This window comes from Sprattus sprattus (genome assembly GCF_963457725.1).
Source record: "Sprattus sprattus genome assembly, chromosome: 3".
Lineage (NCBI taxonomy): Eukaryota > Metazoa > Chordata > Actinopteri > Clupeiformes > Clupeidae > Sprattus > Sprattus sprattus.
This window is the reverse complement of record NC_137922.1, coordinates 43,006,601-43,022,650: the sequence shown is the minus strand read 5'-3', so window position 1 is coordinate 43,022,650 and position 16,050 is coordinate 43,006,601. Positions and strand designations below refer to the sequence as shown.

At 40.5% G+C, this 16,050-nt stretch overlaps 1 protein-coding gene across 1 annotated transcript; it reads right to left on the bottom strand.

The window, feature by feature from the left end:
* Positions 1-1,901: 1,901 nt before the first annotated feature.
* Positions 1,902-10,627, bottom strand: trub1 (TruB pseudouridine (psi) synthase family member 1; the record flags this gene model as incomplete). The annotated part of the gene is made up of 8 exons (XM_080835929.1): positions 1,902-2,961; positions 3,207-3,263; positions 4,079-4,218; positions 6,024-6,096; positions 6,450-6,531; positions 7,830-7,885; positions 10,126-10,227; positions 10,483-10,627. The coding sequence occupies 8 exons, from the start codon at positions 10,625-10,627 to the stop codon at positions 2,699-2,701; spliced, it is 918 nt and encodes a 305-aa protein (XP_080692055.1). The 3' UTR covers positions 1,902-2,698.
* Positions 10,628-16,050: the final 5,423 nt, after the last annotated feature.

Here is a 16,050-nt window from a genome sequence, read left to right as displayed (position 1 = left end):
TGCTGTTTGTGCTGCAGACAATGTGAGGTGTACTCTTTTTAGACTTTCCTCTTTTCAGAAACGCCTGTGAGAGGAACAATTGCAATTAAGGCTTCGCATTGTGAAAACAAAGCGACGTCATTCGAATCTCAGTGAATTGATAAAGGACAGTATTGTGTGGGGAGTGGACGTCTCAGGGCACATGCACGGCTCTTTGTGCAAATCTTCAATAAAACCCACTGTAGACTGATATGACAACATATTCAAAGAGATGCATTCTTGTAAGTGTTGAGCTTTTCTACACAGTGTGTTCTCTGGCATGCTAACAATAGCGGCGTGCTCCTTTGTTGAAAGCAGATATCATACCAGTCAGGCAGAAACATCCCTGATGATGAAATTCACGTGTCAAGACAAAATTCATTAAACAAAACATGTCAGATGTGTGTGTGAGTGTGTGTTTTAGGGCCATAAACTGGCAGGTAAGGCATGTTGTCGTTCCTGGTTTTTTTTTACGACACATCGATACCTCTCTCTCTCTCTCCCCTGCACTCTGCAGCACAGCACACAGGGTTTGGTGTGGCAGAGGTCCCAGAGCCCCTCCAGTGAGGTGAGCTCAGCATGCCTACTAGGTCCCGCGCAGCGCAGGAAAAGTGCCGGAGGCTACAGAGAATGCTGCACTCAGTTATGCGGAGGAATGGGTCGTTTGGAGATGGCAAGCTTGTACTTGTCAGGGGGACTGAATGTACTCATGCAACGTGGAGAACCTCCAGTGCCTGTGTGCACAAACACACATAAATACACTTCACTCACACACACACACACACACACACACATACACACACACACTCACTTTGCCTCTTTTTGTCCTGTATCTAAATGTGTGGCGTGGAATTGGAGCATGACAGTGCCACCAGGTGGCGTGTACTTCCCAGGCCAATCCCAGTTCATTTTAGCAGACATGTTTCAGGCTGGTCTTTCAGTAGCTCCACAATCGCATCAAAATTTGTGAAACACAGATTGATAAGATGGGAAAATCTTTGGAGAAGTAGAGGGGCTGTTGGGTGCCCCAACAGTTGGCTTCTGGCAGTGGTGTGTTTATGTGTGTGTGTGTACCCCCCCCCCCCCCCCCTTCAGTGTTTATTATGACTAATGCCTGTTAAAAGCAGGAGTCAGGCGGAGTAATTTGAGGGCCAGGGAGATTTGACGGTGATCCCATTAGCGTCCGGGTGATGGAGATTAGCCTGAGAGAGAGAGCACAGCCAGCCTAACATCCGTCCATTCAGTACCCTCAGGAGCCATTGCCACCTCACGCACCAACACGACCCATACCATCAGTCAATCAACCGTCTCCTACTGTAATCCCAAACCACTTAAACCACACCTGTCAATCAGTCATCAATGTTGAGGGGACCATGAGGACTTTTGTTTGAATATAAATCAGGAGGTATGCCAAATCCTGCATACATAACAGAATAACAAGCAATATATGAAAATATATGCTGGAGACACAGTGGGTAGTTGACATTATTTGCATTTTCCCCCCTAAATCCTCACAGCAACGAATGGCTTTCTAATTAGAAGTGAAGGCAAATATTTATTCATGTTTCGTGGCAACCACAAGATGGAGAATCGTGCAGAGGTCAGCATTTGAGCAGCAAATTGTTTTCATTCCCAAGGCTCTCACTCCCATCAGCAACATTCCTTGATATTCATGAACTCCAATTCCCATCAAGTACGTTAGAGTTTTTTGCATTCTCGTTATCCTTTTGTACTGTAATACTTACATACAAAAAAAAGTCACATTTGCACATTCATAATGAACATTTTAGACGTATTTTAATCCTCCTCATAACACATACACAAAGACAAAAAAAAAAAATCAACATAATTTCTACTTCTGTACATCAACATCTCTTACATAATCATGACATCATGTCAACAGCTGGGATCTTGGACATAAAAATAATCATCTAAGTCTTGCATGTGTGAGGGGTGGGGGCGACTGCTGCTTTAGGGATGTGACCCACAGCCGAGGGGAGGGAGGCAGATTAAAGGCGTTATTGCTACACCAATCAGCATGTACAAGCGCCGGCTGTGGCTTAGCGAGGCTCTGATGGAGCAGGCCAGTTTTCATCCCCTCCCATACCACACCACCGATGCTGCTGCTGTTGTTGCTGCTGCTGCTCTGTACAGACATACCGAACCAAGCCGGATTTTAACCACATTAATCTGATGAGGAGGAGGAGGACCAGGATGCATGAGGAGGCTGATATAATTGTGACAAAACAAACACACAACATCAGTGCCTAAGTGCTGTTGAACTAGTTATTAGCTGCGAAAAAAAATAAAATCAGGCAGCATTTTTTACTTAAGTGGTCCACTGCTCTCCTAATATTTAAATTAAAAAAATCATCTCAAAAACATAACTAATTTCAGCCCAGTTGTCTTCAACTCACTTAACATTTAACTTAAAATTTCACCTCACGAGCGTATCCGATTTGGACCCTAATAACTTCCTTGTGGGCTCCTTGTGGCTTCCACGTAGGATGCAGAACACTGCAGAGGCAGAGAATGAACTCATAAGGTCAAACTCAGGGTGGAGACCGTCGCAGTCAGAGCAGGTCACACAACCACCCCCCCTAGCCTCCTCCCAACCAACAATGCCTCAGACTTCCTGACAGAGAAAGAGAGACACAGACTCTGGACCTCCCCCTACTGGTCAGTCCCTGCTATTGGCTTCTTCTGTGCCATCCTCTGCCTGCTCCGTTGAGCTGGGCTGGGAAAGCGCTTTGCTGTCGTTGTTGGGCTTCACTTTTCCGTTTGGCCCCTGCGGCTGCTGCTTGTCGGACGGGGGGCAGGGCTGGAGGGCGGCGGTGATGTCCTGCAGGGTCCACTGCTCCTCCTTCAGCATGTGCTCGTCCAGGGTGAACTGGCCCTGCTTGGTCCGCACCAGCTCACGCACGTGAGCGCACGACGACAGGGCTGTCGGGGAAAGTGCAAGGTCACAGACGTATGCATTAGTTGAATCAATCCTCTTGACAACAGAAAGAGGAAGAGAGAAAGGGTTTAAATGGTCAGGCAATATACACAGAGAGAGAAAATGTAGAGTGCTTTTGGCAATATACTCATAATTCTGTCGATTGAAAGAAAGCGAGAGAGCGGGCTCTCAAAGTGGTTTTGCTATATAGTAATACTGCAAGTTGAAAGAGACGCAGAGACTCTTTTACCTTTTCCAAGGTCATCCACCAAGCTCCTGACGTAGAATCCTCCTCCACATTCTATGTCTGCAGGGACAAAGTAAAAAGAAATGTTTTGAAGTACTCGCAGTACACCCACACCGTGACCCTTAACGCCAAGCTTCACCTCTGGGATGAGGTTTGAAATATGCCCTTAATAACGGCACAACACTGAGTAGTGCCCCCTTCTGTGAGTATCATTTAACTCAGCCCACTAAAGCACACACAGCTGTCAAACCATTGGCATGTTATCTTGAGTTATAAGGCAATTAGCCACTGGTAACGCTATCTCCACGGCAGTACAAGGACAGTGTTAATGCTTTTCAGGATTGGAATGCGACACATTCTCCAAAAACACACCTCACTTTTTTCGTCTATTTATCCTTGCATATTTTTTGCTTCTAATAATCTTAAAAAACTTCCTTGAAAAGACTATTGATCACTTGCTATTTTAATGGCAAGAGATGGGGTGGAAAATGTAAGACAACATTTTCAGCTATAGTATGAATGCTGAAGAAAATATCACATAGATGTGCAATGGCTTTAGAATCGGCAGATTACAAGCAAATCAAACATACATAAATACATTAATCAGAATGTCAATCACAATCAAATAGCAACTCTGAAGGTCTCAGGAAAACAAATACAGATCTCAGAGTTCACAAAACTACGACTAAAAGGCCTATTTTTTTTTATTACCATATAAATCCTCTACCCACGCTCTACATGTGTGTATAAGGGTATAAGAGTGAGATGTACAGTATACATACAAACCACACACACACACTATCCTGGTGACCACTGCATGTCAAATTGCACTCACTCACACTCTCACTCACTCGCTCACTCACTCACTCATTTACCCAAGGTGAAGAGCGGCGGGGTGAAGGCTGTGAGCGCGAGGCTGTAGACGGTGACGGGCCGGGCGGGTTTGGCCTCCACCTCATGGCCCTGCTTCAGGAGCACAGACAGACGCTTGCCATCCTTCTTCAGAGCCGAGTAGCTGTGCAGGCGGAACACAAGGTAAACATTCACTATGATTGACAGATCATGTGTATAATTCTATATTGTCATGTGATGTATTTCAAAAGAATGCATTTTACAGTGCACTTCTGGTTACAAAAATACAACAAATGTTGAGATGTGACACAGGAAAATGGCACTTTTCCATGTTTCTAATAAAACACTGCGTAGCATGTATTCTTTGAAATATTTTTTTGAGCAATTACCTCAAACACTAGACTGAAAATGCTTTTAAAAAATGAGACTTCTAGATACACCCAAAAGTTCCATACATCAAATGGTGATATTCACATACAAATGGCAAGACAAATCTCATAAATATCTGAACAACTCACATAAGATCATTGTAGCCTTTTAGGCAAATTAAACCAACATAAAAAATAGAGCTGATGTTATTAATAACAAAGGCGACACAAACACCGTCCCCTACGCGAACTGTAACTGTTGACCGCTGAACGTCACACTCATCTTGTACAGCAGCTTTGCTAATGATTTTAAAACCTCGTAAGAGTACGCCGCACTCTCTGTCCCCACACATCATCCTCCTCCCCAGTCCAAACTCCTACCGCCCTGCCATAACATTATCATATTATTCTGAGTAATTAGGCAATTAGCCACTGGTAATGCAGTCTGTGCCAGGTTAGAGCGGCGCCGGTGCCAACTCTGAGAGCGGGATGCTGGGAGGGTGCTTTCCACAGCTGCCCGTTATAGCCTAGTAGAGGGGCTGGTTTCAGTCAGAGAAACGGGTCTGGTGGTCAGGCTGTTGAAGGTCTATAAACAGTTGTTGATGTATGTGTGTGTGTGTGTGTGTGTGAGTGTGTGTGTGTGAACGAGACAGAGTGAGTGTGTGTGTGTGTGTGTGTGTGTGTGTGTGTGTGTGTGTGTGTTTGAAACACATTCAATGAATTTCTATGGTATTGCTATTGCTGAATTGAGGCCTCATTGTTTCACAAGCCAGCTGTCTTCTTTTCCCAATCAAACCCAGTCCCATTATTTTCCCAGTCAATTATTAAGTGATAAACAACTGACATCGTCTAATACTACACTATTACATTTTCTCTACTACTTTTATCAACTACTTTTATCAACTTAATCATACTAGCTGTAATATTTTCACTGAATTTTGTTTAAAATGAAGGTCTTGCTTTTCCTATAAAATTTGAATTGGATATCTTTCTATTTTAATCAGCTGACTTTTGTGTATTAACCTCTGAATGTGTTATAGGCATGGGAAACCCAGTCACGTTGGCTCTAGCCTGAGGTAAGCACACAGGCAGGAAGGCCCTACCCTAAGGACTGGACTGCCAGCATAGCAGGCAAAAAAGAAAAACTAAATCTACATGCGTAGACAAGTTCTAGAATCATCTCCATTTCTAATAGGTGATGAATCATAATCCATGGCACGGAGCCTTATCAGCACCTGGGAGCTCTGAGCAGACCAGAGCCCTACTGCTCATGCTTTCATGTGCACCGAGCCTGCGTTTGGAGATTAGGCTGTTTCTCACATCCCCAATCATCTCCTTCCTCCCAGCACTGACAGCAGCACCGGTTCCATAGGCGTTTTTTAAGTACTCTGTGATTTACTGAACTGTAACTGGTTTCCATGGGGATGGCGGGTCATCCTTCATTTTGATCGTCAAAGCGGTACATCTGCAGAACCACAGAAAGGGAAAGCAAGCCCCCTGGGTTGGCGGGTTTGTTCTGGGTCACTGTGGAACACGACCTTTCTCTCTCTCTGTGGTTCACTCAAGCGTCGGACTCACGGGCTGAGGGGAGATGACTCACAGAGGAGGGACCTGCATGATGTCTCCAGTGAACTTCTGCAGATGCTCCTCCAGGGCCTCTCTGGTCACGTGATCTGTGAAGTGACATCACAGGAAGTGTGAATGAACTCCAAAAGACACAAAAAAAACGAGAGCTCCCTTATCTGTCCTCGAATGAAATTCCCAGCGTGACGCATGCAACTCTTATACACATTTGGCAATCGCAAGCATCACACCTGTCAGGGAGCCACCATTATGGTTACTGCCAGAAGTGTTCAAATTCACATCTGGACAAGCTGGTAGGTTTTAACGGCTTGAGGCAATTTGATTGTTTTGGCACTATATAAATACAATTAAATGGAATTAAGGGACTGGATGTGAAGGCCCCTCATCCATAATAGGGTAAGGGTAGTGAGAGCATTCTTATACATCTCATAGCATCTCTCACCGTAGCTCTTCTCTTGCACTAGAGCGCCAGTAGCATCAAGCGTGTCTGTGGCTTTTCCCAACTCGCCCACTGCAGTGTATTTCTGGGAAAATAATCTATAGATTAGGTGAAATACGTCAGCAACAGATCAAACACACTTTTTGCTGATAACTAAAGAGAAAAAAACAATGACCATAGAAATATATGCACACTTGAATACACACACACACACACACACACACACACACACACACACACAATGCTATTTAAAAAGTCCAGTCCGTGATTCTAATCACATAAAAGTTTTTGTCAAAGCCAGCAAATTGCTCCTTGCGGTTCAATGGCTGTCTGTTCAGTCTTTGTGCTAAAAATAAATAAATAATAATAAAAAACAACTGGTATTCACAGTATTGACTCTGTAAATGGGCCTCGGATGGAGCCATATACGATTCCAGCCAATCAACACATGTGCTTCAGGAGCATGGAAGGGAATTTGATTGAAATATCCAAAACTTTGTGAAACTAAAATCCCGGACTGCATCTAATGTTCCAAATGCTACAGACTTCAGTGCATTTCAAGGCAATCCTTCGTCTCCATATGAAGAATGGGGTGACCTAGGCCTATTTATGTTCCTCACTGTATTAAAATGAGTAACTGAGGGATGAGATCACGGACTGCATCTAATGTTCCAAATACTACAGACTTCAGTGCATTTCAAGGCAATCCTGCTATCAGAATCAGAATTATTTTTAACTCTTTTCTTTTGTTATTAATTCAAGATGACCATTTGCCATATCATTTGTTTCCTTGCTTTTTCATTGGATAAGAGCACTTCAACCTTGCATTTGCTGAAATTTTCTTTTTGGTTGATTTCCTGATTTTGCTTTTGCAATTTCATCTCCATATGAAGAATGGGGTGACCTAGGCCTATTTATGTTCTTCACTGTATTAAAATGAGTAACTGAGGGATGAGATCACGGACTGCATCTAATGTTCCAAAGGCTAGAGACTTCAGTGCATTTCAAGGCAATCCTGCTATCAGAATCAGAATTATTTTGAGTGGCAAAGTACATTTACACATACAGGAAAGGAACTTGGTGTGGTTGGTGCATTGGACACAAAACACATAACATACCAACAAGATAGCAAAAACAAGAATAAAAGACAAATGTTTAAAAGATAGAATATTAAATAATAATAAATAATTTCTGAACATGCAGGGCTAAAATGCAGTGATGCAGCAAACCCAGAGTGAAGTCACATTTTTATATTCTGCCCAAAAAAATCACATCGTAATCAATAAACTCTTCACAACATGCTAATGTGTATTCATAATTATTAACTAGCAACTGTGAGGCTCCACTTCATGATGTGATTTTAAAAATGATTAGAAATCTCACCTTTGACCCTGCGAGCATGGTGGTGAGCATCTTTGTGCCATCTCCTATCCCGACAACTGAAAGAGAAATTAAACCATTATTAACTTAAATATATTTAGATTCAACTATTTTCTTCCTTTTCTTTCCCTCTCAAATCTTTTTCAACCAAAACATCATCACACCCAGATAGTTGTAACTGTTAAAATCACTTTAAAAAATTCACCCTAATCTGTGGGTTACTGACAAGTACAATGGAATACTGAGGCTCAGAGACAACGCTGCACTTTGTCGGAGTTTTCACCACAATGCTTTTGAATTATAAAAAAGTAACCCAGATACATTTCTTCATGTATACATCAGCACTGGGTAGAAAGAGAGGGGAAAAAGAGTCATTGCAGAGAAGATTTATTTATTTACTTATTTTTTTACAGTAATTACCACAGTCAAGGCATCCAAACAGATCAGTGCAGTGCAGTCAAGTGTAAGGAATGCTCACAAGACAAATGAATAGTGGACCCTCTGGCCTGCAACCAATTATTTGGGCTGCCACCTGTTTTTGTCATCTTCCACAGAACGTATCAACTGCTTAAGATTTCAAAGCTATCCTCTTAGAGCTCTGTGCTGAATTGGGTCTGGCTTTAGAGTGTGATGCTGTGAGGAGTCACGCATTTGCCCGTTCCCTCACAAGTGCTTCCCACTCTGGGCATCTTGACAACAGGGGAATTACAGAGGGATCTTGCAGACCAGTTACAATGAGACGGGATCATCTGTATGTCAGCCAGGTGTATTAAGTTTCAGTGTGGTTGACCAAGCTAATATTAAAGCGAAAGATGTGACAAGACTGTTTTCCCCAATGCAGGCGGAGTGATTGACTCCGTTAATTACTTTGTTACCTGAAAACATTCTCATTCCATCAAAATGCAAATGATCTGTGTTCCAGAAATGTGGCCGACTAATTCAGTGGCAAGGATCAACTCATGATTAATTTATCCTCAGGTGGCAGGGTGCTCAATGGGTGGCTTCTTGGGACAATTAATTTGATGTCAGAATTTAAAAATCTAATCTGCAGTTAATTTGAAATATAGTTCAACTGCCCATCAAAACATTGTGCTTACCCGGTAAAAGACATGGCTGCTAAATGTCCTTGCTCCCAGAGCCGAGGATTATGCGGCTCTTCAACTGTTGTTATTAATTCAAGATGACCATTTACCATAAAATCAGTTTCCTTGCTTTTCCATCGGATAAGAGCACTTCAACTCTGCATTTGCTGAAATGTCCTTTTTGGTTGATTTGTTGCTTGCTTTTGCCATATGAAGAATGGGGTGACCTAGGCCTATTTATGTTCTTCACTGTATTATAATGAGTAACTGAGGGATGAGAGAGGGTGGAGTGTGCTGCTTGTGGATGTGCTAAATTTCTTCTTGATCCGGATGGAGGGTTTTTTTGTGGGCGTTCGCAGCTTTGTGCACATTCTACATTTTTGTACGAATTCCACGCAAGGCTTTGTACATGAGGGCCCCACAAGGTCTACCCAGTATGCATCTGGGGCATCTGGCATATCATCACAATACCATAAGACAAAGAAACAAGGTCTGCTTAATTAGCTGAGTATGCGAAACAGGCTTGACTTAATTAATACATCTAGCCTTTTTATTGTAAAATATGGCATGAAAAGCTTTTAGTCTCAAGGGACATATACTGGCTTACTGACCCAGTTAATGTCCTCTTTTTGGATCAGGGCAGACTGAAAGAGTAAGATGAAAGCACTAGCAGTACACTTTTTTTTCTCGTTTAGGAAACGCAAGGACAGTAACATACACACAGTGCATCAATTACCTTACTTACTGACCTATGCAAGCCACTACCAGAGTAGGGCAACCAGACAAATGCTTGAATGTGGCAACAGCAATACACTACTTGCTATTAGCACAGACCATTATTACAGGTGTTACACAGCTCTAGTAGTTACTGAAAATATTTCAAGAACTGGTCCAAACAACCAATATCTCAACCAAGCATTGCTCAAAGAATTAGAAATACTGAGAAGGGCCAACTGGTGCAATTAGCAATGACAAAAATAACAGGTCTGACTCTACAGAGATGAAACCATGTTCAATTTAGCACTATAAACAGCCATAGGTTAAGGGAATTACATTAGGCAAAGGCTATCCCTTGACATTACCATCATGCATCCCCTGTGCATACAAAATTAGTTCTATGGTTGTAGTGCTTTGGGGTGTAGGATCTGTGAGACAAGTGGAAAACAATTAACTTGATAGCATATTTTCCAAATCAATGCAAGAAGCAGTACTCTTACCAAGAACACCAGAGGCCGCGCTATCCAGAGTGCCCCCATGACCGATTTTCAGAGGTTGTTGTTTTTTCCTCTTACGGGGATTGGGATTTTTCACACCAGCCTCTAAGCAAGGCAGAAACAACAAATTAGAGACCACCGTTAGCTCTCTTGGACAACCTAACAATTGAATTGAGACAAACTTGCCATTTTTTAAATAGTAAACGTAGTGGTATCGTATCATTAGTATTTCATATTCATGCATACGATCAATTTTAAAGGGCAAAAGGCTGTTGCTAACACTGCCCTGTACTGAGAACGTTAGCTTGTTAGCTAACAGTATATGTGTTGCAATTAAAAGACGCATACAGGGTTGCCTACCTTTCAAGAGCTTCTCTTTAAAATTGTTCAACACGTCGGCAGATGTTGGCCCGCACTTTTTATAAATTGCACATATTCCGTTCAAAGACTGCAATTTCGACAAGGAAGACACATTTTGCACAACATTTGCACCAGTCGCCGCCATGCTTCTCTTACTTCAAAAAACATGCGCGATGTGATGACGTAAGGGTTTCTGCAAGATTTATGGGTAATGTAGTGCTGATAAACTTAATTCATTTTACAAGTCTGTTAGGTTATGGTGTGTGCTTTTTTAAACTCTGGTAGGTGGTTGAGAAGTTTATAATAAACAAATGAGTAAGTGATTTAGTAAGATGTGATTTAGTCGTTTGGATAGCAATTTTGACCATTAGGCCTAGGCTACTACATGTTTTTAGTCTTACCATTGTCACATTGACATCACATGGAACATGAACAGTTAAAATTATTGTTTTTGAAAGGTCCAAACAGTTGTAAAATATAACATCATAGACTTTTTTAGTTATTTTACAATTTACCAGCAAAAAACGATAGAGTATCTCACAATTCTGTCACTTTAGCCTCAAGTTTCTCTGTGACACAAAGCAGAAGTGCACCTTGCACTTGTCACAGTAGACATGTGTTTTTCCGGAACAGCCCCGCAATTTGCACCTTGTTGCTTTTTTTTTTTTTTCATCATAATTTGGCATGTGGTCCAGCATGTTGGTCTGCACTTCTGACTACAAGGACATCCTCAAGTAACAGGTTTCTATCTGCCTCCTCTGGCTCAGAACAACTTCATAAGCCATACACATGTTAGTTAGCAATGTATGAGCATTTATGGAGCGCTTTTGTCAACCATTGCAGATTGAAATAGGCTGTGCTATGTCATCATACTGTTCCTGAGTATGTAAGGGCCCTACACTTTGTTTTTATTCCATATATGGGCCATTCTACCGAATTCGTGTAATATGCAGTCCCTCAACAATAAAAACTATTTACAAAACATTTAGGTATTTAGGCATAGATATTTAATTAGAACATGTTATGGTCTATATAAACCCAATGCATTACATGAGATAGTGATAAGCTAAATATATACAAAATCATCATTTATAGGGTACTTTCTATTGGGAAGTAGCTGTCCCCAACCCTGACATCTAAATTTCAATGCCTTTAAATAACACTTTTCAATTTTTTTCGATTTTTTTCAATGATTTAATTTCAAAGATCTTTATGATTGGGTTGAAACAGAACTTGGAATATTTAGATTTATTGTGGGTTTAATTTTTAAATCAATTTTCTATACTCAAAAAATCATGTCCCTAGTTTTCATGTCACTACCGAAACACAACAGTTTTAGTCCATTGGCTGAGCTTGTGTTTTAGCCACAACTCTGCATTTTTGACCATGCATTGACACTGCATCTCTGTCCCTCATGGTTGAATGGTAAGTAGCTAAATCCCATAGTTTTTATATAAATGTGTTCCAAAGTCTGAAAATCGACGTGTAACCTTAAGAATTGTCACTACCGAAACGCATGTTTTCTTCAATTAAGTAAACCTTTTGGGGTTTCATGGAAAATCTTATGTTTGTATGTGTGTTCACCTCTTCAAAGATGTGTTTGCAAGCCGTGTGCTTGCTAGGATTCTTTATTTATGCTTAAAGTTAGCTAGAATTGTCACTACCGAAACAGTCACTACCGAAACATATGGTAGTGACCAGATGATTTCGGTAGTGACAAAATGAAATGGTAAGTAGTTTGATCCCATAATTTTTAAATAAATGTGTTGTGTTGACTAAAGGGCGGCCCAGAGCACCTTTTGGATGATTTTGGGAGAGAAATGAACATCCATCCAACAGTGCAGTCACTACCGAAACACTGGATGTCACTACCGAAACAGTGCAGCACTACCGAAACACTGGATGTTTTGTAAAAAATTAAGTATATTAAGTAATCAACTAAAATGTTATGATACTGATTGGATTACTGTTGGTTCAATTTCATCAATCAACAACTCTGGAATCAATATGATCAGTATTTTGCATTTTACAAAGAAATATTGCACTTAGATTTTGATGAATTGTATAAATTGAACTTGAAAATTTGGTTAAAATTTCATTTTTATGAATTTCATTATGAAAACCTTCAAGAAATATTTGTAAAAATACTCTTCAGAGAAGGGAAGGAAACACAATCTGAACAGGTCAATGATAATACTTTTTTACTATAGTAAATGTGATGTTTCGGTAGTGACAATTTTTGGAAGAGGAAAAACATTCCAACACATTCTGAAAATACAATATAAAAATTGACTGTTCTTTTACTAGATATGTGTACTTTAGATATGGAACAATATACATACAGACAAAGTTTTGGGAATAAAACATAAAAAAATTCAAAATATTTCCGACCTGACTTTGCACCAATTCGGTAGAATGGCCCATATATAATATATACAGTGGTGGCCAAAATTATTAGAACACCTGACAGATCTGGGAATATTGACCTTTTTTTTGTCTCCAAAACATGATTTAATTTCATAATGTAAATGAAACATGCAGATGGTTGTTCTGAGCACAACAAATAACAGATGAAGTGAGTCCTAGTGTTTTTAACCACTTTTAACTTTAATATTTGGTACGCCCACCTTTTGCAGCAATTACAGCAGCACATCTCTCTGGCATAGAGTCAATATATTTCTTGAGAACTTCAACACTAATGTTATCCCATGCCTTCTGCAACTCAAGCCAAAGGCTTTCCTTTGAATGTACAATAGATCTGTCCAGTTTATTTTAAACTCGCCCCAAATTTGCTTGATGGGTTTGAGGTCCAGACTTTGAGAGGGCCGGTCCATCATTTTCAATGTTCCAGCAGATTCCTTTATGTCACAGGTCGTACCGGCAATAGTTAGAAGAATATTTAGGGTCATTGCCCTCTTGGAAAATAAATCCAGGCCCATTAACACGACTCGCAGAAGGTACCCTGTGCCTCACCAGAATGTTATGGTATACTTTCTTATCCATGATTCCATCAATTTCGCCAAATTCACCTGTTCCTGAGGATTAAATGGCACCCCACACCTAATACTACCCCCTCCTTGTCTAACTGTTGGCAAGAGACACTCAATTTTATATCTCTCCCCCTCACTTTGTTGAACATACACTCTTTGCTTGTTGCCAAACTATTCAAACCTGGACTCATCAGTCCACAACACTTATACCAATCTTTCTTTGTCCATTTCTTGTGTTCTTTTGCAAATATCAGGCGTTTCACTCTATTTTTCTCTTTCAGTAATGTTTCTGTGCAGCTATTCTGCCAAAAAGTCCTTTTTCTCACAGCTTCCGACGCACAGTTCTCGAGGACACTATTGAACCATTAGTTATTGTGGTGTTAATCTCCTCACACAGTTCTCGTAAAGTCTTTCTTCGGTCCTTAAGACTGAGAATTCTGAGATGCTTCACTTGTCTGTCTGAAAAGTTAATTTTTTCAGCCTCTCCCCTCTCGGTTCTGGTGGCATGGCGGTCTAAAGTGTACTTTACAGTGCTTGGACTGCATGTCAAGTCCTTGGCTATGCATTGGTAACTACAGCCAGCATCAAAAAGGGCCTTTATTCGAACCTGTTGCTCACAAATTAGCTCATTCTTCACTTTAGCCATGTTCAAAGAGCAACATATGCTTCAAGACTGCCTCTAGAGGCTTTGAATCTATATCAATTGGTGGTGTGGCCTCAGTGACAAAACACTGATGCTACCAATCACTTAATGAGCAGGATAGGCCTTGTACATTCAAAAGAATCACCGAGCTGTGTCCTAAGACTCTTGCATCACCATCAATTTAACCACGATCACACCTGACAATGATTACACAAGTCATTTGGCTTCTTCTGTGAAGGAACATGATTATGTGACATTGACAGTGAAATAGGCCTAGCTTGTTTTTTTACGTAAATTGACCTAAATCTACTTATGATGGCTCTATTCTACGGTTTATAGAGCATAATGATGACTTTGTAGTATTTAATTAGTTTTAAGGGTATTTTAATGGCCAATTCAACAAAAACAACTGACACTTCTTAAATATGCCTAGTGTTCTAACAATTTTGGCCACCACTGTATATTTAATCTTATATGCGATATTGAGACTATTTTTCAATATGACATTTCTTCCTCACTGACTTTCTACACTCACCAACTCTTGAAAATCTATCAGCATCTCCAACTTCCTCATCGCTTGCCTCATCGAAGTTAACATCAGAGATGTTTCCATTGTCGATCAGTTCAAGGACTTCAAGGGCTGTATATTCTGCATATGGAATATTTTTCAACTTATTATCAACTCATTTTTTGTTCTGATGTACTGTTTTTATAGTAATAAGGTCATTCATCAAAACTGGAGAGTTGAGCTCAAAAACATGATTTCCGACCCACTGTCCATTCTAATGGACATCAGTATTTGAAATAATCCTGTGTAACAACTTGCACTGAAACATGATATTACAACTTAATTCATACATTACATCTTTCAATATTATATCAAATTAACCCATTAAATGAGCTTGAGGTATCAGGTGGTGATAAATGTTACAAAAAGTTTTTAAAAAACCAAGATGTCATGTGACGTCCATTGTAATGGACACAAGGTCTGAAGGGGCTACACTATAGAAACTCAATAATTTGTGGTAACCTGTGCTTTACAAATGAGTGGTGAAAGGGGGGTTAGACAGTTGCATGCATGTAATAACGTCGACATCCATTTTATATGCATTGCAGTTATATGGAAAACAAAGTATACCCAACAGTCATTCACCCAAAATATCCAATAGCCTACCCATGTGTTTCCAAATGACTCAATAGGCTATTCAGTCGAACCTCTCTGTTCCCTATATTGGCAATCGTACAATAGGCTAATTAGGATAATTTAGCGCCCGGCTCTGCAATTTTGGTCTAATCTAACAGTAGGCTGCTTCCATCACTGGAAGGACCAAATCAGGCTAGGGTACTTTTAGTTTGCTTTTATGGATTGAAAAATAAAATTGATTGGAAAAAAGTTGCACCACAAGGTGGCGAAATAACCTTACAAGTGACGCAAAACTGGCATCACCATCACACTGGTCTTATTAGTAACACACTCACAGCTGATGTATCACCCTGTAAATCCTATATACGGGTCTTAACGTTGGTTCTGAAATACTTATAACCTATCCCTCTGTTCTTTGGAATGATGTCGTCTTAAACGCAATTAAGGGTTTAAAAAGCGGTGTTTCTTTCTTTAAAAGAACGTTAGTCATAATAGCCAGTTCTAGCATGCATTCATCAAAAATAGGCAAGGAGCGGCTTTGTAGGATTATAAAAGTAGGTTGGGCACGACGTATACTATCAAGTCGTAGGACCACTTTTTAGAGTTCCACTATTTTCAGGGTTATAAGTTTAGCATGCTTCTGTGGTATTGTCATTCAGCGGACATCTGTTTGAAACATTTTAGTTGGTAGGTTGCCATAAAGCTCGGCCTGAAACTACCGACCAAGGCATCAATGTGTCTGACTACTGTGCGCTATCATTTAATACAACTGAGGCATGCGTTTATTCTAG